Source organism: Megascapheus bottae, chromosome 28 (genome assembly GCF_031878675.1).
Source record: "Megascapheus bottae isolate mThoBot1 chromosome 28, mThoBot2.hap1, whole genome shotgun sequence".
NCBI classification, from domain to species: Eukaryota; Metazoa; Chordata; class Mammalia; order Rodentia; family Geomyidae; genus Megascapheus; species Megascapheus bottae.
The window spans coordinates 15,567,985-15,594,486 of record NC_143536.1 but is presented as its reverse complement, the minus strand read 5'-3'; the positions used below and the strand labels follow the sequence as shown (position 1 = coordinate 15,594,486).

The window sequence follows — 26,502 nt, the reverse complement described above, 5'->3', positions numbered from 1 at the left end:
AGGAAGCTCTGAAGTGCCCCTTTTTCCACCCACATTCCGTGGGCTTCAAGTAGGCCTGTTAAGATCGGTAAATATGACATATAGCTATTAACTTGACCCATAATTTTTTTTTCTCCTGACTATACACTCTCCTAATAGTCCTACGACGTGTTACTCACCACAGGGGGGGTCCTTCACCTTGTCCCAGATTTTCAGGTCCCTGTTCGGGCGCCAGTTGCCGGGGCCAGCCGGCAGCAAACCAGGGTTCGCGGATTGGGATTCCTGAAATAGGGGCAAGGACTAGGAAAAAATAGAAGAGAGACAAACAGATGGAGTTCGGGAGGACTACAGCCCAAGTCAGAAGTCCAAAAAGGCTGTGAGCTCCAGACTGCCGCCTAAGACTCTCTCGTTTATTTTAAGTTCCGACCTTAAATACTCTTCTTAAAACTTGGAGTTGCCAGAGGCTACATTCATACAAAATAGTAAACAAATCACATATAGGATAAATGAGAAAGGATTAACATTGCTTAAAGTCATCATGATAAGAACTGATTGACATTGCTTAAAGTCATCATGATAAGAACTGATTGACTTTGCTTAAAGTCATCCTGATCAGAGTTACTTCCTTGTGTATACAGTTGTGTAGGTCCAAGGTCAGGTCCAAGGTCATTGACCCCACAGTCGGTCCCCAACATAGGATTACAAAGGTGAATCACCAGCCCCTGGCTACTAAAGCAGGGTTTTGTTTTGTTTTGTTTTGTTTTTTGTTTTTTCCGCTTTTTCCAGTCCTGGCACTTGAACTCAGAGTCTTGAGTTCTTATGGAGTGCACTGTTCTTGAGTGATTTTGTTGTTGTTGTTTTGTTTTGTTTTTGTCAGTTGTGGGGCTTGAACTCTGGACCTGGGTGCTGTCCCCGAGCTCTTTAGCTCAAGGCTAGTTAGTACTCTTACCACTTTGAGCCACAGGGCCACTTCTGGTTTTCTAGTGGTTAATTGGAGACACTCACGGATTTTTCATGCCCAGGCTGGCTTTGAACCATGATCCTCAGATCTCAATCTCCCAAGTAGCTAGAATTACAAGTATGAGCCACTGCCACCCTGAGAGGTGGTGCTGGTGCTTTTTTCTTCCCCATCGTGGGCTTGAGCTCAGGGCCTGAGCACTGTCCTTGGGCTCTCTCAAGGCCAGAGCTCTACTACTTTAACCACAGCACCACTTCCAGCTTTTTCTATGTATATGGTATTAAGGAATTGACCCTGGTCCTTCACAAATGTTTGGCAAACACTCTACCACTAGGCCAAACTCCTGGCCCCAATAGGTGCTTTTATAAAGCACATTTTATTTTGAGTATACTCCACAAGATAAAAATATCTGAAATTACTTTTAGACCTTAGCCAAATCTCCATCTGTTAACTTAGCAAGTCGCTGTTTTCAGTGTATATAATTGCGGACAGTCCCATACTGGCAAATAATAAAGTAGCTAAAAACATTGTGCATGTTTAGTTGAACAGAATCTTTGCTTTATTGTTTCCTTAACTATGGTTGTTTAGCTATCCACATAGTAATGTAGGACTTCCTCTTAAATGGTTAAATTCTATAGCATTTCTTTTCTTTTTTCTCTTTGTTTCTGGCTGGTCCTTATGCTTGAACTCAGGGCCTGGGCACTGCCCCTGAGCCTCTTTGTACTCAAGGCTAGCATGCTACCACTTGAGTCACGGCACCGCTTCTTTTTTCTGAGTAGATTATTGGAGAAAAGTGTCTCATGGACTTTTCTACCATGGCTGGCTCCAAACCACGATCCTCAGATGTCAGCCTTCTGAATAGCTAGGATTACAGGTGGGAACTACCATTACCCTGCTATCCTATTATCTATCTATCTATCTATTTTGGCCAGTCCTGGGGCTTGATCTCAGGGCCTGAGTGCTGTCCTTGGGCTTTCTCAAGGCTAGAGCTCTACCACTTGAGCCACAGCACCATTTCTGGATTTTTCTGTGTATACGTGTTACTGAGGAATTGAACCTGGGTCTTTGTGCATGCTAGGCAAGCACTCTACCACTAGGCCAAACTCCCAGTCCCATCCTATTACATTTCTAATGAAAGTAGATAGACGAAACTGGATTTATAGAAATTCATTTTGCAGAAAACTTTTGAGGACTATGCTAGAAAAACAAAAGTTAAAAAAGACTATGAAGAAACAGTACTACCGAAATTTTATTATCTAGCCAGGTACTGGTGGCTCACACCTGAAATCCTAGCTACTCAGAAGGCTGAGGTCTGAGAATCACAGTTCGAAGCTAGCCCTTGGAAGTAAAGTCCATGAAATTCTTGTCTCTAATAAATTACCCAAAAAGCTGATGGCTGAGAGTTTGGGGTGTGGGGGAGAAAGAGAAGGAGAAAGGGGAGGAAGGAGAGGAGGGAGGGAAGGGGGAACTGGTTATATGGAGGTTGGGAATGTGGCTTAGTCTTAGAGTGTTTGTCTAGCATGCATCAAGCTCTGAATTCAATTCCTCAGTAATACATAAACAGAAAAAAAAAAAAACCAAAAAACTGGAAATGAGATTCCAGTGGTAGAGCGCTAGCCTTGAGCAGAAGCAACTCAGGGACAGTGCCCAGGCTCTGAATTCAAGCCCAGGACTGGCAAAAATGACTGGGGGGGGGGGGACGAGGGGGAGTAGGGGGAGATTTATATGGTTGCTACAATTTCCTTCCTGTGTTGAATGTTTTTAGTCTTAGCCATCTGACACCTATGAATTGTCATTTTGTGGCACTTACTAAGGAAGACTAAGAGAAGTTTTTGTGGTTGAGGCTGGTAGAGATAACAGCAGCAGTGGCTTTGAAGGGTGCTTCCCACCTGCAGGCAGTTGTTGAAACCTGAGTCCCACAGCAGGATATCAGAAGTCTGCCTTCCAGAGATTAGGGTACCCTTGGCACTAAAAGAAGTTCGAATTTCACACTTATACTGTGGGCTTTTCTTCAATTATTCAAAACCAAACTTCCTGATAGGTTCCAAGCCATTAGTCTAGGGCATTAGAAGTGAATCAATGAACTAAACAGACATAATTATTAAGCCAAGGGTTTATATTCAAGGATATTGGTATATAGCAAGACCTCCTTAGAGGAAGGGGAGAAGTAGTTAAGAAAAAATGGAGTCAGGTTACTACCAGGCCAATTGGTTTGTGTCAGGTTGCAGAATAATACTTTTGTTTGCACATGGCCTTGAACTTGTGATCCACCTGCTTAAGCTTCCCAAGTATTAAGAATAGGAAAGATACTATTTTTGTATGTATGTGCCAGAACTGGGGCTTGAATTCAAGGCCTTATGCTCTTGCTTAGCTGGTGTCCTACTAATTGGCACACCTCTACTTCCAGCTTTTTGGTGGTTAAGAATCACATGGACTTCTCTGCCTGGGCTTTCAAGCATCGAGCCTCAGATCTCAGTCTCTTAAGTAGATAGGCTTACAGGCACCTAGCATCTCGCGTGCGCGTGTTTGTGTGTGTGTGTGTGTGTGTGTGTGTGTGCGCGCGCACGCATGTGCGCACGCTCACGCGCACACGCCCCTGTGTGTACATGTGTATGTCCTGGCGCTTGAACTCAAGGCTTGGGCACTGTCCCTGGTCTTTTTTGCTCAAGGATAGGGCTACACCACTTGAGCCACATCCTCAAGTTTTTCTGATAGTTAATTGGAGGTAAGAGTCATAGACTCTCCTGCTTGAGCTGGTTTTGAACTGTGGTCTTCAATTTCAGTCTCCTAATATTATTTAGTAGTATATTTAAGGTAGAGTCTTTACAGTATAAGCAACTTAGAAGTATGAGAGGTTGACATTTAGCAAAGACTTGAAGAGAGTGTGGAAGTGAGTTTACTATAGGTATCTGGGCTTTAGAAGTAGAGAACACTACAAAGCCAAGGGCAAGAGTGTGCAGTCCAGGAGCAGAACCTAAGTGGCAGTGGGGATGGGCAGTACTGAGGGTAGAAAAGCCAGTTTATGTGGTAAGGTGTAACTTGTGTAGAGTCTGTTGACTTCTCCTTTTTAAGGATGATCTTGACTCTGCTGGGCAGATCATGGATGGATAGGACATACTTGGATAAGGACATAAGGAGTTCCACTCTGGAGACTGTCAGCTAGTTATAGGTAACAGGTTTCTCCAGAGAGCTTGTTGCTAGTTGTAGAGTATGCACTTTGTCACTTGCACAAGAAAAAACTCAGTTGTTTTGTTTTTGTTTTGCCAGTCCTGGGCTTGAGCTCAGCACCTGAGCCCTGTCCTTGGACTTTTCTCAAGGTTAGAGCTCTACCACTTGAGCCTCAGCACCACTTTTGACTTTTTTCTATGTATGTGGTACCGAGAAATTGAACCCCCATCTTCGTGCGTGCTAGGCAAGCACTCTACCACTAGGCCAAAATCCTGGCCCTTTTTTTTTTTTTTTTTTTTTTTTTTTTTTGGTGGGTCATGGGGCTTGAACACTGGGTCTGGGCGCTGTCCCTGAGCTCTTCAGTTCAAGGCTATGGCCTTGCCCTTGAGCCTTAGCCTTACTTCCTGTTTTTGTTTTTTGGGGATTTTTTTTTTGGTCTGTTTTTGGTTTGTTTTGTTTTTTTCCTAGTGGTTAATTGGAAATAAGAGTCTCATGGACTTTAGTGCCCGGGATGGCTTTGAACCACAATCCTCAGATCTCAGCCTTCTGAGTAGCTAGGATTACAGGCGTGAGCCACCCCGCCTGAGTTAAAAAAAAAAATTCAATTTTATTGTGCCTTAACTTGATGTATTGATATTTACCTTTATATACTAACATGCATAAATTTACACAGTACAAGCAGCAAGGCCTTATTTTGGTGTTTGGTAGTACTGTTGTAAGGTAAATCCAGTTGCGAGAAAACAGAGAAGCCATATTTTGAGAAATTGAATCTGGACTCTTTACTAGAAAGTCAGCATCAGCAGGCAGTCTCCTGTCTCAAAGACCTGCAGCCCTGCACAATGCCTGCACCAAGCTTTTAAAGACAAAACCCACGTATTTGGGTGGTGTCAATGCCCCAACATATACAAAGGCACCAGGAGCAAGGCTTTCTTTTCTCTCTAGGTCTAAACACCATGATATATTTGCATATCCTCTCTGGGGCTAAACAACATGATGCATCAGCATATCCTCTCAAACAGAATCCTCCTTGCCTTACCAACTGAGCTTGGTATCTGCAGTTCAACAGATGGCTTGTCTTACCTCTAGGCCTTTGAAGCTGGGTGAAAAGCTCCCATCACACAGCGAGGCGCCAGAGTGGCTTGTGAGAACAAAGTGGTATTGCTTTGACCCAGTCTCCCTACTTCAGTACTAGAGTTTGAACAAAGCTTCATGCTTGCTAGGCAGGCATTGAACCATACTGTTAGACTTTTTTTTTTTTTTTTTTTTTGGTCGGTCATGGGACTGGAACTCTGGGCCTCGGATCCATCCCTGAGCTCTTCATCTCAAGGCTGCTGCCCTACCCTTTGAGCCACAGCACCACTTTCGGTTTTCTGGAAGTTAATTGGAGATAATAGTCTCACTGATTTTAGTGCCCGGGCTGGCTTTGAACTGTGATCCTAAGATCTCAGCATCCTGAGTAGCTTAGCTAGGATTACAGGCATGAGCCACTGCACCCGGTGACTTTTTTTTTTTTAATCTTTTTTTTTTTTTTTTTTGCCAGTCCTGGGCTTGAGCTCAGGGCCTGAGCACTGTCCTTGGACTTTCTCAAGGCTAGAGCTCTACCACTTGAGCCTCAGCACCACTTCTGGCTTTTTTCTATGTATGTGGTACCAAGGAATTGAACCTGGGTCTTCGTGCATGCTAGGCAAGCACTTTAACCACTAGGCCAAACTCCCGGCCCGACTTTTTTTTTTTTGCCAGTCTTGGAGCTTGAACTCAGGGCTTGAGCACTGTCCTTGGGCTTTCTCAAGGCTAGAGCTCTACCACTTGAGCCACAGCACCACTTCTGACTTTTTTTTCTGCATATGTGGTACCGAGGAATTGAACCCAGGTTTTCTTGCCTGCCAAGCAAGCACTCTACACTAGGCCAAACTCCTGGTCCCTGCTTTATTTTTAAAATTAAGTCTTACATTTTTATGCCTGGGTCAGACTGGAACTGGATCCTCCTATTTCTGCTTCTGGTTTAGCTGACATGACAGGTGTACACCACCATACCCTACTTTTATTGACTAAGATGGATGTCTTGAACTTTTTTACCTGGTATCACTGGTCTCCTAATCTCAGCTTCTTGAGTAGGTAGGATTAAAGGTATGAGCCTAGCATATTTATGAGACCATTGTAGATGATTTACACTATTGTGTGACATATAGAGAGATCCCCTTTGTGCATTTTGCCTGTTAGTAACTTTTTTTTTTTTTTTGCTTTACATGGCTCAGGGCCTGAGCCATGTCCTTGGATTTTCTCAACCCTACCGTTTGAGCCACAGCACCACTTCCAGCTTTTTCTATGTATGTGGTACCAAGGAATTGAACCAGGATCTTCGTGCATGCTAGGCAAGCACTCTATCACTAGGCCAAACTCCTGGCCCCTGGTAACATTTTTTAATATTATTACATTGACATGGATACAATCTGCCTATCTTACTGAGATTCCCCTAATATCATTTATACTCATTTTGGTATGTGTGTGTTCAGTACTATACAATTTTATCACCTGTGTATATACCTGTATCTGTCACAAGTCAAGACAGTTAACAGGTCCAATATTTTTTTCTTTTCTTTTGTTTTTCTATGTTAGTATTGGGGCTTGAACTCAGGGCCGTGCACTCTTTTTTTTTTTTATTATTGTTGAGGTAATGCATAGAGGGGTTACAGTTACATTCGCCAGGTAGTAAGTGCATTATTTCTCATACATTGATACCCCTTCTCATGTTTTTGTCCCCATTTCTCTCCTCCCACCCCCAGGGCCTTGCACTCTTGCTTGGCTTATTCTTTTGTATTTCTTTTGTGGCCAGGGATGTTTCTTTGCCATTTATCTTCTAAAAGTCTCTCCTTGGCTTCATTTAGTTCCTTCATTTATTAGCTTTGGGAGGGCTTAATTTGTTATGCTCCATGTATATTTTGGATATTAGGTCTTTGTTGGATATATTACTGGTAAAGATCTTCTCCCACTCTGTTGGTTGTCTTTCTAGATGAGTAACTATGCCATTTTCTGTGTAAAACCTTTTTATTTTGATGTGATCCTATTTGTTCTCTCTCTCTCTACTCTTCGCTGTGCCCCTGGATCTCTTTTCAAAAGGTTTCTGCCTATGCCTATAAGTTCTAGTGTTTCTTCTATTCCTTCTTGCAGTAATTCCAGAGTTTCAGGTCTTAGTTTGAGGCCTTTGATCCACTTTGAGTCAATATAAGTACATAGTGACAAACTAGGATCCACTTTTAGTTTTCTGGATATGGATGCCCAGTTTCCCAACATTAATTACTGAGCATTGTCATATATATATTACAGCCCGGAGTCTCACAGGCTTTCCTGCCTCCTAGGCTGGCTTTGAATCGTGATCTTCAGCTCTCAGCCTCCTGAGTAGATAGGATTATATGCATGAGCCACCAGTGCCTGGCTCAGCCTGGAGATTTTTAAATACCCAAAATAAAGGACAGCAGGATCTCTAAGTACAGAGGGCCAGCCATTATCAGTTTCACCTTCCAACTTCTCTGGCGACTCTCTCTGCTCAAATTAAGTTTGCACATTTGCCTTTCTTCCCCTCTAGGAATCTTTCCTCTGATGCAAAGGAGGAAATTATTCTGCTTGATGTTCCCAGATCATCATTCCAGCTTTCTTATTGTAACTCCATTCCTTGCAAGGTGGAAAGCATTTATACTGCTGTTATCAAATCAGCAAAATCCCAGCAATACTCAGTGATCACCTGTAGACTATATGGATGGAGTGTCAGTGGAGAAGGAAAGCATGTTTGGGCTAAGGAGGAATAACCTAGAAGCCCAGCCTTAGAAAAGAAATAGACTGTAAGGACAGTGTTCTGTCCAGAGTTGATCCTAAGAGAAGCTTATCTGGCATCCCAAGGTCTAGGGTATCTGTTAAGTTATCTTTATTTCTGTCTATATACAAAGAAAGGCCAGACTTTGAGGGTAGTTAAGAACACAATTTTATTAATACCATGCCACAGAAAAAGTTCTCTATTCAGGTTCTTCTCACAGATTCTTTTCTTTAGAAATGGTACTTTCCTACAGACAGAATGAGTTACTGCTTTTCTGAGGCCAAAAGCTGTAGACCTATAAGGAGGCACTTTCAGCCAGTGCTGGTGGCTTTGTGTAGATTTACTGTAATACTTCATCTACTCCGTTGTGCATCAATAAGAAAGAATGATGCCAGCTAAAGCAATCATCCCTTTATACCAAGGCACATTCCAGTCTGAAAAACATTGAAACATGAAACAGACATGTCTTAGAAACATGTAGCACACCATCTTAAGCTATCTAACAGAATGCTTATAAGGATGAATATATCCTTTTTTTCAGATTAGGATACTCACATTTGAAGAGATTCAATAATTTACTGCAAGCAACACAGCTAATAGTAATCTGGTTGCAGTTTGAACCCAGAGAAGTAAAGACTAAATCCCAAACCTGTTCCCATCCCTTGCTTCCACCTTGTCCCAGAAGCTGTAGCTTCCCCACCACCAGTCTTCTTCCATACAGCTGCTATGGAACTACAATGTGATTTTAATCTTGACATTTCCTACTCCAGAGGTACCTTTAAAGGAGATCTGAGCTCCTTAATGCGGCCTTGACAGGCTTTGCGCATCTCTCTTGAGCTCTGCTTTGCAGCAGCACTTTAAGCTATCTCTTACTTCTGTGTTATATGTCTCTCTGCTTCAAATTCTTCCCAACTCTTTTGGTTGATGCCCTCTCAACCTTTGAGATTTAATTCAGTTGTTATTTCTACAGGATGCTCCAGACTGAATTAGGTGGTAGTCTACCAGGTAGCTATCCATTATAGGACATTTACCAGTGGGATTTATATGATATGAAACTGAGGGTAGGGAATGTGCCAGATACATCTTTACTTTCTCATTGTTAGCCCACACTAGGCACTATGTAGATACCCACAAGAGTGAATGGAGTATCCAGTGGATGAGCAAATGACTTTCTAAAGGACATAGGTCATGTTTAGTAGCCATGCAGCCAGCCATCAGGCATAGTCTAGCTCAGTCTGCCTGTGTTCTTGGTGAGCAAGGTGACTTGTGATGTGCAGATATTTCTGACGTACTTCCTGAGAAGGCCAATATCATATAATGTCTCTCAAACTTATATAACTGGAAAGCAGTCCAAGGGCAAATGATTGTTGGTCTTCCCTAATTCTAGTCACAATTCATGCTCCATCATGTGGAACTGCTTTGGTTAAAAGGACAAGTGCTTTCTTCAAATTGACAAGCAGGAAAGTAAACACATTGGCATTCTGGGTTATCTCTTGTTTTAAGACAAGTTACCCTAAACTTTTCGTGATAACCATTTGATGTTTTGCTCAGTTCTGTAACTTGGAATGGGTTGAGTAGAGTACTTCATCAGTATTCTCCACATAGCAGCTTGGGCCCTCATGAAATAATGGTTTCAAGGATGGTTGGGTTTCTCACATGGAATGTAGATTTCTTCAGAGAGAGTGAATAGAGAAAGGCTAGACCTTTTTTAGGTTTAATCCTGGCACTGAGCAGCACTGCTTTAACTTTTTGTTGGGACTTGAATTTGGGAGTTATGTACCGGCCCTGAGTTCTTTTTTGCTCAAAGCTACAACTATACCACTTTGAGCCACAATGCCACTTCCAGTTTTCTGCTGGTTAATTGGAGTTTCTGTGGACTTTGCTTACTGGGTTTAACATCATCTTGGTTAAAGCAAGTCACAGGGCCAGTTCTAATACATGACAAGGGAAGCACATAAAGTCAGGATTCCTAACCAGGTGCCCCATGGCTCATGCCTGAAATCCTACCTACTTAGAAGGCTGAGGTCTGAGAATCACAGTACAAAGCCAGCCTGGGCAGAAAAGTCCCCCAGAGACTGTTATCTACAATAAACTATTCAAAAAAGCTAGAAGTGGTGCTATGGATTAAGTGGTAGAGTGCTAGCTTTGAGCAAAAGCTCAGGGACAGCATCCAGTCCCAGCATTCAAACCCTGGTACCAGCAAAACAAAGAAAGACAGGAATCAGGAAACTCTAATAGTTATCTCCCATGTAGACCTGAAATGTCCCGTGCAGCAGCAGTTCCCAGGGCCTGTAACAAGTTATCAGGACTTGGTGTAATTACCCATACACAGTCATACTCCTTTAGGCTTTGCATGTCTTCCTTCGCCTTCACATAGCAGCACTAGATGGTGTCACTTAGCTTGACAGCATGCTATAGTGTTTAAAGCCTTAAGTTCTTGGGTGAGGGGGTGGAAATCTGGATTCTACTAGTGTGGTTTTGTGCAACCTCTGAGCCTCAGGTATACCTTAGATTCCTCCTCAGATGTGAAGTAAGAATGGTAAGAATATGTACTCCATACTGTGTGCAATTTAGAAATTGCCTGGAATGAGCCTCCTACAAAGTTTGAAGTACAGATCAGATGTGCAAGAGCACACTCTAGGCTAAGGAGGGTTGATTTTATCCTTGGAAAGATTAACAGTTCATGAGGCGTTCCCTAGCACAGCTCTGACTCTTCCTGAAGGCACCTCCGGAGTTTGGCAGGCCTTGGGATCTCCTCCTCCTGTTTCTATTTTTGGCACACTTAGAGAAGTCTCTTCTTAATCTTGTAGGACTCTTATTGGTTTTGTCACTGTCCCCTGGTATCTGGCAGAACTCAGCCTGGATCTCAGCGTTGGCTGCCACAGTTGGCCTCCTAGCTCTTATAGTTATGGGAGCAGTGACATTTGCATAATTCAGGCCTGGGCCCTTAACCTCAGATGCCCTTCCTTGTTTCTCAGGACTTTCCCATGAAAGATTTCTCTTAGTTCAGATGGGTAGAAAAGCCATTGTTTTACAGTTACTTCTCTCCTAGCCTCTCAGCCTGGAGGAAAGTGTGGTACCTAGAAGGGACAGGGCATGCTCTTGTAGACCTAAGTAGACAGAAACCACAAAAGCCCTTTTGGACCATCTTACTGTACTTTTAAGGCTTCTCTTCTCTTATCCCACTGTGTGAGGTTTTCTGTAGTCCTCTCTTAAAGATTAAGACATAAGTAATTGGTATTGTTCCTGTCTAGGCTCTGAAGGCTCTTGCCTCCTCTGAGGGCATCTTCTGTCAGATCTGCTTCTTTGATGCTGTCTGGGAGCTTATTTCATGAGCCCATACGATGAAAGCTCAGAACAGACTTATGTCTGCTACAGAGACTGAAGTCTCCTGGCTTTGGGATGACTTTGAGCATGCTGCATATGCCCCCAGGAAAGTGGTAACCGACTGTATAACAGAACTTGATAGTTTCTGTGGACAAAACTGGACCTCTTTCTCTTTGAGTCTAGAGACTGCCAGGACAGTAGCAAAGGAGCTGTCCCGGTAGTTTTTGTTGTTTTGGAATTCGGTTTTAGAGGTGTTAGAACATGTGATTCCCAACTTAGGATTTCTTTCTGCTTTTTTCCTGACACAAAGTAGGATGCTTATATTTGGCATGCTAGTATTGTCTCCCTCACTACACATACTGACCAGTTAGAAGAAAAGTGAATTTTCCTTGTCTTGTGAAAGTTTATGTCTCATTTAGCTGCACTCTGGAGGATGTGTCCTGGACCTATGCTGGGCATTGCCTTTGCATATTTTCCATATTCTCCATACATGCATGGGAACCCTGGCACAACTTTACAGCTCTCAGACAGCCACAACTTGTTCCACCCTACCTCACTTGCCATGTGAGTCTGCAGCCAGTGCTCCTCATCCCATTGTCCATATTGCCTTCTTTTTGGTGACAGATTCAGTGAGCATCCTCAATTACGAGATACCAGTGGCTCACACTTGTAATCCTATCTACTCAGGAAGCTGATATCTGAAGATTGTGATTTGAAGCCAGCCTAGGTAGAAAAACTCCATGAGTCTTTTATTTCCAGTTAACCACAAAATGCCAGAAGTAGAGCTGTGACTCAAGTGGTAGAACACTAGCCTTGAGCAAAAGAGCTCGGATCAGGGCCCAGGCCCAGAGTTCAAACCCAAGTATCGACGTGTGCATGTGCACACTACGCAATGCAGAGATACTTGCAGTAGCCCCTTGCTTGATGGTCACAGTGAGCTAATTTGTCCTTTAACAAATATTATTGAGCTGTTGTTCAACAGGCACTAGGCTAGAGACTGAAAATATAGTGATGAACTCAACAGCAACTAATGTGCCACCTGTAGCTCTGTATTTTTGGCCTTGGAAACAGACCAGAGAGTTGGGTCTGTGCCCATCAGGCACAAGGTCCCTGGTTTACTTTCTCCAGCCTAATTGGTTTTAAGGCTCTTAAAACATTTTTCCTTGTCTGGTCCACCCTTGCCAGCCATAGCTTCCTCATACAGGTCTAGGCATAGGTGGTGGGCCCATAGTCAGCTACGGCCATTTCCCCTAAAAGGAGAAAGTGACACTGAGCATTTAGCAGCCAATGATGAAGCTTCAGCCAGACAAGATAATGAGAAAAAGGTCTTTTCTGTGAAATTGGATGGCTTTTTGACAGTCGTAGCTTGACAAGGGAATCAAGGGCAGGCATTGTTCCTGCTTAGCTCCAGACAGCCAGTCAAGGAAGGATAGAGAATATCCCTTTGTCCGGGCTACCAGACAAGTGCAGACCCATATGACTGGGAGATGTCTTCAAGTATTACTCTGTACTCCATTCACTAAGATCTTGCATAACTTGGGACTTTTTATCAATAGCTGTCAGCCTTTACAAACATGTGTCCCTTGCTGGGTGTCAGTGATTCTTGCATGTAATCCTAGCTACTCAGGAGGCTGAGATCTGAGGATCAAAGCCAGCCTGGGCAGGAAAGTCTATGAGGTACTCTCATCTCCAATTATCTATTCAAAATCAGAAGTGGAGCTGTGACTAAAGTGTTAAGAGTGCTAGCCTTGAACAAAAAGTCTCGGACAGTGACCAGGTCCTGAGTTCAAGCTCCAGAACCAGCACCAAAAACTAAAAAAGTGTCACTAGGAAGTGGTAGGCAAGCTTACAAATCTATGGGATTTCTAAGGCTTAGGGAGTGCCTGTTGAGCTTTTGTTACTTATACTTTCCCAACAGTGTAGATATAGCTCTCGCCTTTAGCTTGCTCCTTCTTTGCCATGGATAGGTTTTGGTTTTTGTTTTGTTTGTTTTGGCCAGTCCTGGGGTTTAAACTCAGGGCCTAGGCACCTGTCCCTGAGCTTCTTTTGCTCAAGGCTAGCACTCTACCAACTTGAGCTACAGTGCTACTTCCAACTTTTTCTGTGTATGTGGTACTGGGGAATTGAATGCAGGACTTCATACATGAGAGACAAGTACTCTATCACTGAGCCACGTTCCTAACCCATGCCATGGATAGTTTATCTTTTGCTATTATTTTGTCCTTGGTACAGCAATTAGAGATATCAAATAATCAATAGTTTCAAATTTTGAGTCTATTGCTTTTCTCCAGTAAATAAAAGCCAGGTTAGATGTTTGTGTTTTTCTTCATTTCTAGGCAAGCCGATTTTTTCAGTTGATATTCACCCTGACGGGACCAAGTTTGCAACTGGAGGACAAGGTACGTTCATAGAAAGAACAAGGTTGAGCAACACTGCCCTGCCTTCCTGCTCTGCTTCTCCTGGTTGTCCGTGGTTAACTGTAAAGAGATAAGTTGTTGGTTTTCAATACGGATGTAACTCAGTGTACAAGTTAGATAAAACCCTTCTGGGGGCTGGGTATGATGTCACATGCCTGATAATCTTACCACTTGAGAGGCTGAGGAAAGAGGATTGAGTTTGAAGCCAGCCTGGGCTACAAGCAAGTTTGAGACCAGTTGGGACTACATACCACTTCCCTGTCTTGAACAAAACTAAAACATTTGGGGCTGCAGTATAATCTCTATTAGTAATTTTATTGTGCTTATCGTTCTAATTACTATTTATTGAATTAAAATTAAAGTAAATATATCCCCATAAGCAGGCTTATTGAATGTGGAGGATAGCAAGTGGTCCCTTTCATCCCTATGGGCAAAGACTCTGTCCATGTTTTTCTTATCTGAAGAGGAGAGCAGATTGTTAAAATAGCAAGTATGTATTAAGACCAGTTTTTAGACAAGAATTCTACTGGGTTAGCAAGAAATATACTGTGGACAAACAAAAGAATGCCCCCAGCATATGAAAATATGATCCTACTGTTCACAGCATATATTGGAATCTTTGGGGGGTAGCTTAGGTCCATTTGGAAAGACAAAACCATTTTTCAAGCCAGAAAACCAAGATAATATATAATTATTGGAAGTAGCATTCCCACAGGCTCAGCTCCCCTTGGCCTTTCACTGTCTAGCCAGGCCTCCTCAGATAGTACCTGCTAGGTCTTGCCTTTGTGAGGGCATCCTCAAATCAGGTGTTGGGGGGGTTAGGGGGGAGTTAGCAGCAGATCCTTCTGATCTTCAAGATAGGCATACCCTCTGCCACTCAGGATAAGAAGAAATAGTAAAGTCTAGGAAAGGTGTTTAGGAAATATTTTTACATACTGACCAAGAGGAAATTTCAAAGATTTTATTATTTCATTGGCATGTCAATTTCCAGGCATTCATTGTGTTTTCATCATTTTATTATCAGTAAAGGAAAACTTAATAAGAGAAATCATTAGTAAATGCACAGATATAGTTTTCAGCAGAGCCATGCATCAGCTTATGAACCATAGGAATCCTAAATCCCTTTTTTTGGTTGATCTCCCATCTATAGGTGACTTCAAAGGGCAGATAAGAAGGTAACAAGCCCTTTTTCCTGTGTTCAGGGCATTTCAAATCTGGGTCTCAAAGCGTCCAGTCAGCTCTGAAAACAGCCATGGATCCAGGCAGCACCTTGAAGGGGAGGGAAACCCTGGTAGGGACTGTGCTTTTCTCCTTGCTTCCTCGGGTGCACATGCACAGGCCTGAAAGGGTCCTGGGACATTGACTTTCCATCCTCTTTAGTTTGCAGATGAGGAGTCTGGGTCCTGGGCAGGGAAGAGAATCCCTTAGGGGTCCCTGGGAGATTAAAGGCCAGACCAGAGCTCAGTCCCTTTCTAATTTCTAGTCCAGAGTTCTCTTCATAAAGTCAAGCTGGCCTCAGCTACTATTAAATCCAACTCTTTTTGGGTCCCCCTGAGTACTTCTTTTTCTTCACTTCTGTAGTAAATTACATTAGTAATTCAAGTTCTGTCTCCTTAAATCTAATTATTTATGATTTATGGAAGCTCAATAAGGACTTCCCATAGTTAATATTACATGCCAATAACAAATTTCTACTCCTTGCACATTCAGCAATTTCTGCTCCTTCATTCCAGGGCAGGATTCTGGGAAGGTTGTGATCTGGAATATGTCTCCAGTCCTCCAGGAGGATGACGAGAAGGATGAAAATATTCCCAAGATGCTTTGCCAGATGGACAATCACTTAGGTATTACAGAGTGGCCCTTTGCAGGCTTTGAGTGTTGGCAGAGTGCCCAAGGTTAGCACATGTGTTTGTAATTAGAAAGATAAGGCCCCGTGCGGCGGTAACTCCCCTCGGCCTGCTGTCTGAAGGCACAGATGTTGGCTGCACACCTGGGTGAGTTATTCGGCAGAAGACTCGGCCCGCCCACAGAACCATCTTTGGACAGTCTGCAGGTACCTCTGGTGATTTCCTGCTCATGAGTCGTTTCTGCCTGATTCCATGGGGCTTTGGGGCCAGCCACTTGGACATAATAGGGTTTTGGGGAAGGGTGTATAAAAGACAACTCACTCAATCAAATGTCTCAGATTGGCTCTGTGTCACTCCGAGGCTCTCTGCCAGGGCTCTTTAAGCTGTTGGACAGCGCCATGGTTTCCTTTCCTGCTGCAGTGCCTAAGTGGCCCACCCCTAAGATGCCCATTAACAGTTACTGGCCTTGGGATGTCAGCCTCTTCCTCTGCTGTGTGTGTTCTTGTCCTCTCAATATGCCTCTCAGAGTCCTTGGGCTTGGAGCACAACCACTTGTTACTCAGAGGCTGTTTGTTAACTAGAGCTTTATCCGGCATATTTCACATATCCCAAAGACCAGGCTGTGTGTACTGCTGGAAGCTTTGACCTAGTATAGGTTTGAAAGATTTCTGCTGATCTTAGTTTACAAGTAATTCAATCTGCCATGATGATAAGATTCAAAAATCCAGACTTTAAACATTTAGCTCTGACAAGTGGAATTACAGGTTCACCCTCCATCAGTCTGTTATGGAAAAGGCACATTGACATTTTGAGCACATGCCTCCATGTTGAGAATAGTCCCCAGTCAGAAATGCATCTCATCAATGGACAGCCCTTTTGAAATAATTAGATGTATCACCCTTCATGGAAATAAGCCTTGTCTGCTTCATTCACCGCTAACAATCCTCAGATTATGCATATTTGTTCCCTCCAGATTGTTCTGATAATTTGTTATAGCACAAGTTGGTTAGTGCTTCAATGGAATTGTTTCTCTGGGGCTCTCACACAGTAGATGCCTTAAATAGATTAGATAGATTTTTATAAACCCTTTACATCTTGCCGAGTTCTACATAAAGCAAATGGGCATGACTATTGGATTTTCATCATACTATTTTTTTTCTTCCCAGCATGTGTGAACTGTGTGCGGTGGTCAAACAGTGGGATGTATTTAGCTTCTGGGGGAGATGACAAACTGATTATGGTGTGGAAACGGGCTACGTAAGCATTATTTTCCTTTCTTCACACTTAATTTTTAGAAGCTTCTTTGCTGGTCTCTATCAAAGTCACCTTTCCCACCCTGGTGCCGATGTCCCCAGAGCTCCTACTTAGTTACAGGAAGCACACATAGGTCCGGAGCAGATAAGAGAACTGGGAGGCTACTGGCCCTCTTGCTGTCCTGGTCAACTGCCTCCTTATAGGGATACAGGGCTTTTTACCTGAAATGGAGCACTTAATCCCCTCAAGTGTTAACATGGTGGCTTCATTTGTTTCCTTTTCCAAGTGAAATTTGACATGGAACCTAGTAAAAGAAACCACTAAAGAGGTTCTGATGGTATAGGGTATGGGGGAGACAGAACTCCACCTCCCTTCATTCTAAGGCAGCCACAACTTGAGGCAGCCCCTGCTTGGACCCAGCATAATTTTTCAGCCAGAGTAGCTCTGTGGACATGGCTTTGAGATCAGAGGCATGCTATCCACTGGGCCCACTTGGCTGCCTCATGAGTTTTCTCCGGGTTGGTAGAGAGCTTTATGAAAACAAACCTCTTTGCTCTCACAAAGCAAACCCTTTATTCACAGAAGTTCTGAGCCTTGGTGATGCCTGTCTTCATGTGACTGCTCATCCGGAAGGAGTTAATACCTGAGGCTCCCCTGGTTTCTCTGCCTCCAATTGCATTTCATTTATTATTGGGAGACTTTAAAAATGCTTTTGATCTTTGATCCCCTTGTGATAGTGCCCAGCTATAGCCCTGGCTATTAGGAAAGCTGAGGCAGGAGTATTGCTTGAACTCAGGAGCTCAAGAAAAGCGAGGACAGCATAATGAGACTCTTTCTCAAAACAAAACATTAATTTTGCTTCTTTAAATCGCCACTATGAATAACATAAACAATTTGAAAGGTTAAAAAAATATATGGGGTGGGGGTGGGGAATCTTAGTCCTACCTCCTAAAGAAAGCCATGGCTAATGTTTTTAGTATTTTTGGTGTATATCTCTCTGCTCTATTCCATGCATAGATGATGTCTACACTAGATATATGTTTTCTTTTGCATAAGGGACATCATATTATATATGACGTTGTGTGGCCTGTTTCTTTGAATTAATCTATTGTGAGCATTTTACCCGTGCAAGATTGTAGTGGTTGTGTAACTTTTCAGTGACTGCATGGATACCTTTTTTTTTTCAGGCTCTTTTGTCACACATCTCAGTGCTTTTCAGCCATTGTCTGCTTTTGCTTTGTACTATCTGCCATGTTAAGCCATGCTACAGGGAATATTTCTGAAATGCCAGAGATACCAGTCTGACTCCTGTTTCATACAGGTACATCGGGCCCAGCACTGTGTTTGGCTCCAGTGGTAAGCTTGCCAATGTGGAGCAGTGGCGCTGTGTCTCCATCCTCCGGAGTCACTCAGGCGGTGAGTAGGTCTTCCTGTTGGGGTGGGTAGGTCCTGACAGTGGCTTTCAAATCAGCATCACTTCTACTTTCCCTGTGCTACCCTTTGGTTCTAGAAGCAACCCTGTATCTAAGCTGTCCCTTTTCATCACCATTGGTTACTGGTTTGTCCCTCAAGGCTTATGCAGTCAGTAGTCCAGCTGAATGCAGTCCCCTTCCCTAACCCTATAATATCAAACTTCTCACTTCCTGCCTCCTAAACTGAATTTAGTTCCTTTATTTGTGGATTACTAAACCTATAAACATACTTTATTCCTAAGAAACCAGCAAGTCCTAATGAAGTTTTGCAGCCAGACCTTGAGTGTGTTTTCAATAGGGTTAGTTTGGCAAACAGCACATTGGAAAGAGGTACATTTCAACCTGTTTAGGTTGTAGTCTGTAGTAGTCCAAAGCTCACTCTTTGGGTACCAGATACCAGGAATACAAGTTAAGTAAATACACTGTAGGCTTATTTCAGAAAGCCTTTGTTCTAGCCCCCAGGCAAAGAATATGAAGTTGTTTTTTGTTGTTTTTTTTCCCCCCATTTCCTGGGGTTTGAACTCATAGCCTGGGCACTGTCCTTGTACATTTCTTGCTCAAGGCTACCACTCTGCCACTTGAGCCACAACACTTCTTCTGGTCTTTTCTGTATATGTGGTACTGAGGAATAGAACCCAGGACTATGTGCATAATAGGCAAGCACTCTACCACTAGGCTACACTTCCAGCCCTTGTTTCTTTGGTTTTTTTAGCAAGGAGACAGCAGTAGGGATAAAGGCTTGATGTGAATTTTGACTTTGAGGCCTTTCATCGTGGATAGATCTTTACAGACAAACCAGAAAGCCTGCAAATTAAGGCTGGCCAAGTGTGCCAAGCCAGGTCCTAGAGAATTCATATGCTTTATTAGCAAGGACTCTCCTCATGAAAAAGACAAGGCCAGGTGGCTTACACCTGTAATCCTAGCTACTCAGGAGTCTGAGATCTGAGGATCGTGGTTCAAAGCCAGCCTGGGCCCAAAATTCCACACGACACTTATTTCCAATTAACCACCAGAAAACCAGAAGCGTCACTGTGGCTCAAGTGGCAGAGCTTATCCTTGAGCTGAAGAGCTCAGGGACAGTGCTCAGTCCCAAAGTTCAAGCTCTACGACGGACAAAAAAAAAAAAAAGACAGGCCAGGAGTTTGGCCTAGTGGTTAAAGTGCTTGCCTAGAATGCACGAAGACCCAGGTTCGATTCCTCAGTACCACATACATAGAAAAAAGCCAGAAGTGGTGCTGTGGCTCAAGTGGTAGAGCCCTAGCCTTGAGAAAATCCAGGGACAGTGCTCAGGCCCTGAGCCCAAGCCCAGGACTGGCCAAAAAAAAAAAAAGGACAAGGCTATTAAAGCTTCAGAGTATGAAGGTCATTCTGATGTGTATGCCAAAAGGAAGTTTTAATGGTTCAGCTGTGAGTGCTTAGACTGGGCCTGTAATCTCTGAAAAGGAGAAGAAGATAACAAAGAGACTATATGGAAAGTACTTAGGAAGTGGCTTTATGTCTCAAAGTGGAAATGGATATATACCGATTTAGTATTACAAATCTTTTTTTGAGAGATGTGAGTGATATTTCACAAACAGAAAAAATACATCTTTTTCTGCGGTCAATATTCACATTCATCCACATTACAAATATTTATTGAACATGTGTTATGTTCTAGGCCCTTTTCTGTTCTCACAGAATTTTCCTTTTTTTTCTTTTTTCTTTTTTTTTTTGCGGGGGAGGGGGAGATCATGAGGCTTAAACTCTGAACGTGGGCTCTGTCCCTGAGCTCTTCAGCTCAAGGCTAGTGCTCTTCCACTTTGAACCATAACACTACTTCCAGTTTTCTGGTAGTTAACTGGAAATAAGAATAACAAGGACTTTCATGACCAGGCTGGCTTTAAACCATGATCCTCAGACCTCAGCCTCCTGGGTAGCTAGGATTATAGGCGTGAGCCACTAGGACCCAGCTAGAGTTTTCATTCTTATAAACAGGACAGATAGCAAAGTACTCATGTAGGAAATATAACGAGTCCTAGTGAGAGAGAGTCATGGAAGGAACTAGATTATAGATGCTGGTGAGGAGAGGGGCACCACTGTGAGATGGTTCTCAAAGTTAGGACTCAGTGAGATGACATCAGAGGCAAACTAGACAGCACTAAGAAGATGGGCATGTTGCCCTCTATGTGGAAGAAATAGCCAGAACAAAGTTTTTGGAGCATGGATATGCTTTGTATGCTTAAGAAGTGGTTGTGAGAAACCTGGAGACCATTGTGAGGGCAACATGTTGACCTCTTTGGTCAAGATGGGAAGGCTCAGGAAAGGTTGGGGCAGAGAAGTTGAGAATATCTACAGTGGTTACGGAGGGAGGCCTGAGAGCAGCAGTAGGAAGACCACTGAGATGGCTGCTCCATGAGCCACTTAGAGCTTGGCAACGTACTACTGCTGCTGCTGCTATTATTACCTTTAAATAGTAGTTGGACAATTTAACATGTCAGCTTATGAATACAGTGCATCTTGATGAATCTCACCCCTTAGAGGAGACATTTTAAAGATTAACAAATACTAGAAAGGTAGATTTTACTATGCTAAAACTTCTTTTTGGGGGGGAGCAGGGGGAGTAGACCTGAGGCTTGAACTCAGGGCCTGAGCACTGTCCTTGGACACTTTTTGCTCAAGGCTTGTGCTCTGCTGCTTGAGACACAGCACCACTTTTGGCTTTTTCTGAGTATGTGGTACCGAGGAATTGAACCCAGGGCTTCATGCATGCCAGACAAAGCACTCTACCACTAGGCTATGCTCCCGGCCCTATGTTAAAACTTAACGTAGCTAGGTGGGCACCAATAGTTTATGCTTGGATACTCTGGAAGTTGAGATCTGAGGATTGTGATTCAGAGCCATCCCAGGCAGGAAAGTTAGTCAGACTCATCTTCAGTTAACCACCAAGAAAAGCCAGAAATAGAGCTGTGACAAAAGTGGCAGTGCTGGCCTTGAGCAACAACAAAAAAAAATACTCAGAGTGCCTAAACCCTAAATTCAAGGCCTAGTACTGAGGGGACAAAAACAGTATAGGGATATGAATTGATGAAGTTTACAGCTAATGTTTGTATCATAAAGAATCTTAAAGTGGCTTATTCCTGTAATCCTAGCTACTCTGGAGGCCAACTTCTAAAGATCATGGTTCAAAGCTAGCCCCAGTAGGACAGTTTATGTGACTCTTATCTCCAGTGAGTTGCAAGCCAGGATACCATAAAGACACTTGCATATCCATGTTCCTTGCTGCACTATTATTCACAACAATAAAATCATAGAAAAAGCCCAGATGCCCTACATTAGATAAGTGGGTCCATAAAATGTGATACCTACCCACAATGAAATTTTGCACGGTCATTAGAAAGAATATTGTGTCATTTGCAGGGAAATGGATAAGCCTAAAATAAATCATGTTAAGAGAGCCAAGCTCAAAGAGAAAAACAGCACATTTTCTTTCATATATGGAAGCTAGATCTAAAATACTCTGGGACATGATAAATTAGGACTCTGTGTATTCATACACAGTGAGAGCAGAGGAAGAAACTTAGGAGAGGAACACAAAGACATAATGCCTAGTTGAATATGGTGGCTCACACCTGTAATCCTAGCTACTCCAGATGCTGAGATCCAAGGATCACAGTTCAAATCCAGCCCAGGCACTAAAGAACATGTGTCTCTTTCCAATTAACCTCTAGAAAACCAGAAGTGGCACTGTGGCTCAAGTAGTAGGGTGGTAGTTTTGAGCTGAAGAGCTCACGGACAACACGTAGGCCCAGGGGTAGGGCAGTAGGTAGCCTTGAACTGAAGAGTTCAGGGTCAGCACCCATCCCCACAGCCGACCCCCCCCCCAAAAGACACAATGCCTCTGTGCATCTGATCATACAAATAATATTTATTGAAATGAACTCTAAGAGATAGAAACAAGAGGTTTTTTTCTTTGTTGCTGCTTTTGTTCATTTGTTTTTTTGTTTTTTTGGTTTTTTTTTGCCAGTCCTGGGCTTGAGCACAGGGCCTGAGCACTGTCCTTGGACTTTCTCAAGGCTAGAGCTCTACCACTTGAGCCTCAGCACCACTTCCGGCTTTTTTCTATGTATGTGGTACCGAGGAATCGAACCCGGGTCTTCATGCATGCTAGGCAAGCACTTCAACCACTAGGCCAAACTCCCGGCCCCTGCTTTTGTTCATTTATCTGACTTGGGGCAGGATAAAGGGGGCACAAAAATGGAGGAACAAGGGGTGAACAGATGCAGCAGTGGTTACAAATGAACTATACAACTTGTGTGAAGGGATAGGAAGGGGAAAAAAAAGAGAGGGAGGAAAGGTAGCATTATCCAAAAAGAAATGTAGTCTTTACCTGACTTATGTAACTATTCCCTCTGTATATTACATTTATAATAACAAAAAAGAAAAAAATTAAGTGTAAGGAAAGAGCTTATATGTCTATTACCTTCACTAGACATGGAAGTTAGAAGAGTAATTAGTAAGAGTACATCCTTCCCACCAGAACTGCATGATAGGCTTGCTCATTTGGTCTTTCTTGATACTTTGTTGTTCCTTGCACTATCCTAGAACAGTGCTATACACTTAGTCTTCTAACCCCAGGAAGACAGCATTTTGTACTCGAATTCTCACTTTACGGGGGTTGGGGGGAGGGAGAAACCCAAGTCACAAAGAAATAAGTGTTAATCTGATGATTCATTCTGGGGCCTCAAAAGCAAAGAACTATTCTAGCAACACCTTGGAGGTGACATCAAGTGTAGGAGCAAGTAGCAAGGTGAAGATGATTTCATTCAGTTAGTGCCTCTTGATCTACTTGTATGCCAGATGTTCTGCTAAGTGCTTTCCCTCCTGTGTTTCATCTGGTATTTAGGAGCATCTCTGGGAAAAGCCCAGTTGGGAAATTGTATAAGTGTATTCTAATTCATACCTCCTAGGCTATGTTTCTAATACATGGCTGCGTTACCACGTGGTCTACAAGCTCTCAACCACCTCTTTGGTTGCTTCAGCTATAAGAGGAGAGTGTCATGGCCAGTTCAGTGCTTTAAGTTATATGTGTGTGTGTGTGTGTGTGTGTTGGAGCTTAAATTCAAAGCCATGTACTCGCACTCGCACTTAACCTTTTCCTTCAGGCTAGTATTCTACCACTTGAACCACAGTTCAATACTTTATCACTATAGAAAAAACTTGGAAATGTTTTTCAGATTGCTTTACAAGTAAAGTAGCTATGGCAATCCCAGGGCAAGTATCTTTAACATGAGAACCCAGGGATTGGCTGGCCTAGCCTACAAAACAAAGCTGCCACAAGTGCCAGTCAAGAAATCTCAACACAAACCTCCTCTCTTCTAGATGTGATGGATGTAGCATGGTCTCCTCACGACGCCTGGCTAGCCTCATGCAGCGTGGACAACACTGTTGTCATCTGGAATGCTGTGAAGTTTCCAGGTCTGAAGTTCTCCTTATCGGTTGCCAGTAGAAATATGCTGGTGCTGGTATTTCTGCCTATTGGTGTCTAGAGCAGGGTATAGGTGTGGGGCACTGAGCTACCTGTCTCATTAGTATTATAGTAGCCCAGGATTTGTGTGTCTTATCAATACCCCATTTTTTTTTTCTTTATCAATTACATTGGCTTAAAGGGTTTTGTTTTTGGTCAGTTGGGAGGTTTGAACTCTGGACATGGGTGCTATTCCTGAACTCTTTTTGCTCAAGGCTAGTGCTCTAGTACTTAGAGCTACAGCACCACTTCCAGTTTTCTGGTGGTTAAGTGGAGATAAGTCTGCCTAGGCTGACTTCGAACCACAGTCCTCAGATCTCAGTCTCCTGAGTAGCTAGGATTGCAGATGTGAGCCACTGGTGTCTGGCTTGTTGTTTTGTTATTTATTTATTTACAGTCCTGGGGCTTAGGCACTGTTATTGAGCTTTCTCAAGGCTAGCACTCTACTACTTGAGCCACAGCACACCACTTCCAGCTTTTTCTGTGTATGTGGTACCAAGGAATCAAACCCAGCACTTCATGCATGCTAGGCAAGTACTCTAACACTAGGCCACAATCCTGGCCCCTTGTTATTTTTATTTTTTGTCAGTTGTGGGGCTTGTACTCTGCCTGTGTGCTGAGCTTAGGGAGCTCTTCAGCTCAAAACTAGCACTTTACCACTTGAGCCACAGCTACCACTGGAACCACAGCGCCACTTTCGGTCCTCTAGTGGTTATTTGGAGATAAGAGTCTAACAGACTTTGGTGCCTGTGCTGGCCTTGCAATCCTCAGAGTTCAGCCTCTTGAGTAGCTAGGATTACAGGCTCTTTATTTTATTTTTTTAAAGACCTTGCTGAAGAAATTTCTAAAGTAGCTGACACGAATATGCTAATCATGAGGATGCTGTGTGAACAACTGGCCTTCAGAACTACGGCACTCCCACAAGTGCTGTGTACACTGTCTGCCACCAAGCTGTGGCCTCAACTCAGTTGCTGTATCTATGAAGCTTTCAAGCAGACACAGGCTAACACAACCCTAATTTTGCAAACAAGTTATTTTTCATGTTTGAAGTCATTAAAGATTCCATGATTTGGCATAATTTATAGCTTATGTAGTAAGACTCCTATTCCTATTTGGTATATGGAATATGTTTTCCTTGGGACTGAAGGCCAAGTCACTTTAATTCTGTTGGGAACCCACCACCAACATGTGTGGGGACAATTGTAGGAACTGGTAGCATTCAGATTACAAATCTTTTGAGTTGCTCTTATGCCCATCTATAGCAGTAACTTTGAAAAGAGTTACTCTGCTGAGTGCCCAGGTCCTTGACTTCTTGAGCTTTTTGCCTGCTACCTTTCAGAGCTAGTCAAGTCGGGTGGTGGTGGGGGATAGTGTGTAAGGCTGGCCAAGAAGAACTCAAGTCTCCTTCCTTAGATATCTTTTCCCTTAGCCCATTGCAGCTCATTTTGTCTTTATGGTCTTTCTCTCTCGCTCTCTCTCTGGAATGTCTGTTCAGTTTTTTCTCTTATTTTCTTTGTAGAAATTCTCGCTACTTTGAGAGGTCATTCTGGCTTGGTGAAAGGGTTAACTTGGGATCCTGTTGGTAAATATATTGCCTCCCAAGCTGATGATCGCAGCCTGAAAGTCTGGAGGACACTGGATTGGCAGCTAGAGACCAGCATCACGAAGCCTTTTGACGAGGTAACTGGAGACAGCCCAGAGTTTGCCACTGCTCCTGCTTGACCTCTGCACAGAGGGCAGCAGGATCTACTCAAGACAATGTGGGAAAATTGACAATGTCTGGCATTCTGAACAGCCTGTTTTCTGAAGTGCACATTCTCTTTCTGAAAAGGTATTAAATGTACAACTTGGAAGTAAAAAGGATTTACTGAGTTTAAATCTCCAGAACTGCCCTTATACCATTGGGTACCAAAATTATGATATATAGATAAAACTGTTCCTTTTCTCTTCTCTCTCTCTTTCTTTCTCTCTCTCTCTCTCTTTGCCAGTCCTGGGCTTGGGCTCAGGGTCTGAGCACTGTCCTTGGATTTTCTCAAGGCTAGAGCTCTACCACTTGAGCCATAGCACCACTTCTGGCATTTTTTCTATGTATGTGGTACCAAGGAATTGAACCCCCGTCTTCATGCATGCTAGGCAAACACTCTACCGCTAGGCCAAATTCCTGGCCCTGTTTCTTTTCTTTTATTTATTTATTTTTATTTTTTGCATCATTGACGTTTGAACTCAGAACCTTGTGCTTACTGCTTGCTAGGCAGATGTTATACACAAAGCCTTATCCCAGCCTTTTGTCTGTGTGCACACTTGTGTGTTGGTTATTTTTGCAGTAGTGCCTTCTTTCCCAAGTAAGCACCTGAGCCATGATCTTTCCCTGTGTTTTGTTCATGCCATAACTGAGATGAGCTTCTTCCATTGAGTGAAATACTGAGAACTTTGCTGCCCAGGCTGGTCTGGAACTGTGGACCTCCCGATTTTGGTCTCCCATATAACTAGAATGGCAGCTGTATATCACAGTGCTCAGCTATTGATTAAAATGGAATCTCACTGGGGCTGGGAGTTTGGCCTAGTAGTAGAGTGCTTGCCTAGCATGCACAAAGACCTAGATTTGATTCCTTGGTACCACATACATAGTAAAAGCTGGAAGTGGTATTGTGGCTCAAGTGGTAGAGCTCAAGCTTTGAAAAAAGCCCAAGGACAGTGCTCAGGCCTTGAGTTCAAGCCCCAGGACTGGCCAAAAAAAAGGGAGGGAGGATCTCACAAACTTCTGTCTGA

The 26,502-nt window shown here is 43.2% G+C and overlaps 1 protein-coding gene across 4 annotated transcripts in view; it reads left to right on the top strand.

Moving 5' to 3' along the window:
- The window catches only part of Hira (histone cell cycle regulator), a 101,351-nt gene that overhangs the window by 17,192 nt on the left and 57,657 nt on the right, over positions 1 to 26,502 (top strand). Inside the window, exons 2-8 of one of the 4 annotated variants that reach the window (XM_090320620.1) lie at positions 13,577 to 13,639; positions 14,808 to 14,832; positions 15,391 to 15,501; positions 16,671 to 16,761; positions 18,080 to 18,174; positions 23,589 to 23,684; positions 25,253 to 25,413. In XM_090320620.1, the coding sequence (XP_090176746.1) occupies positions 15,423 to 15,501; positions 16,671 to 16,761; positions 18,080 to 18,174; positions 23,589 to 23,684; positions 25,253 to 25,413 (522 nt within the window). In that variant the 5' untranslated portion in view covers positions 13,577 to 13,639; positions 14,808 to 14,832; positions 15,391 to 15,422. The other 3 variants (XM_090320621.1, XM_090320619.1, XM_090320622.1) reach the window with 3 other exon arrangements.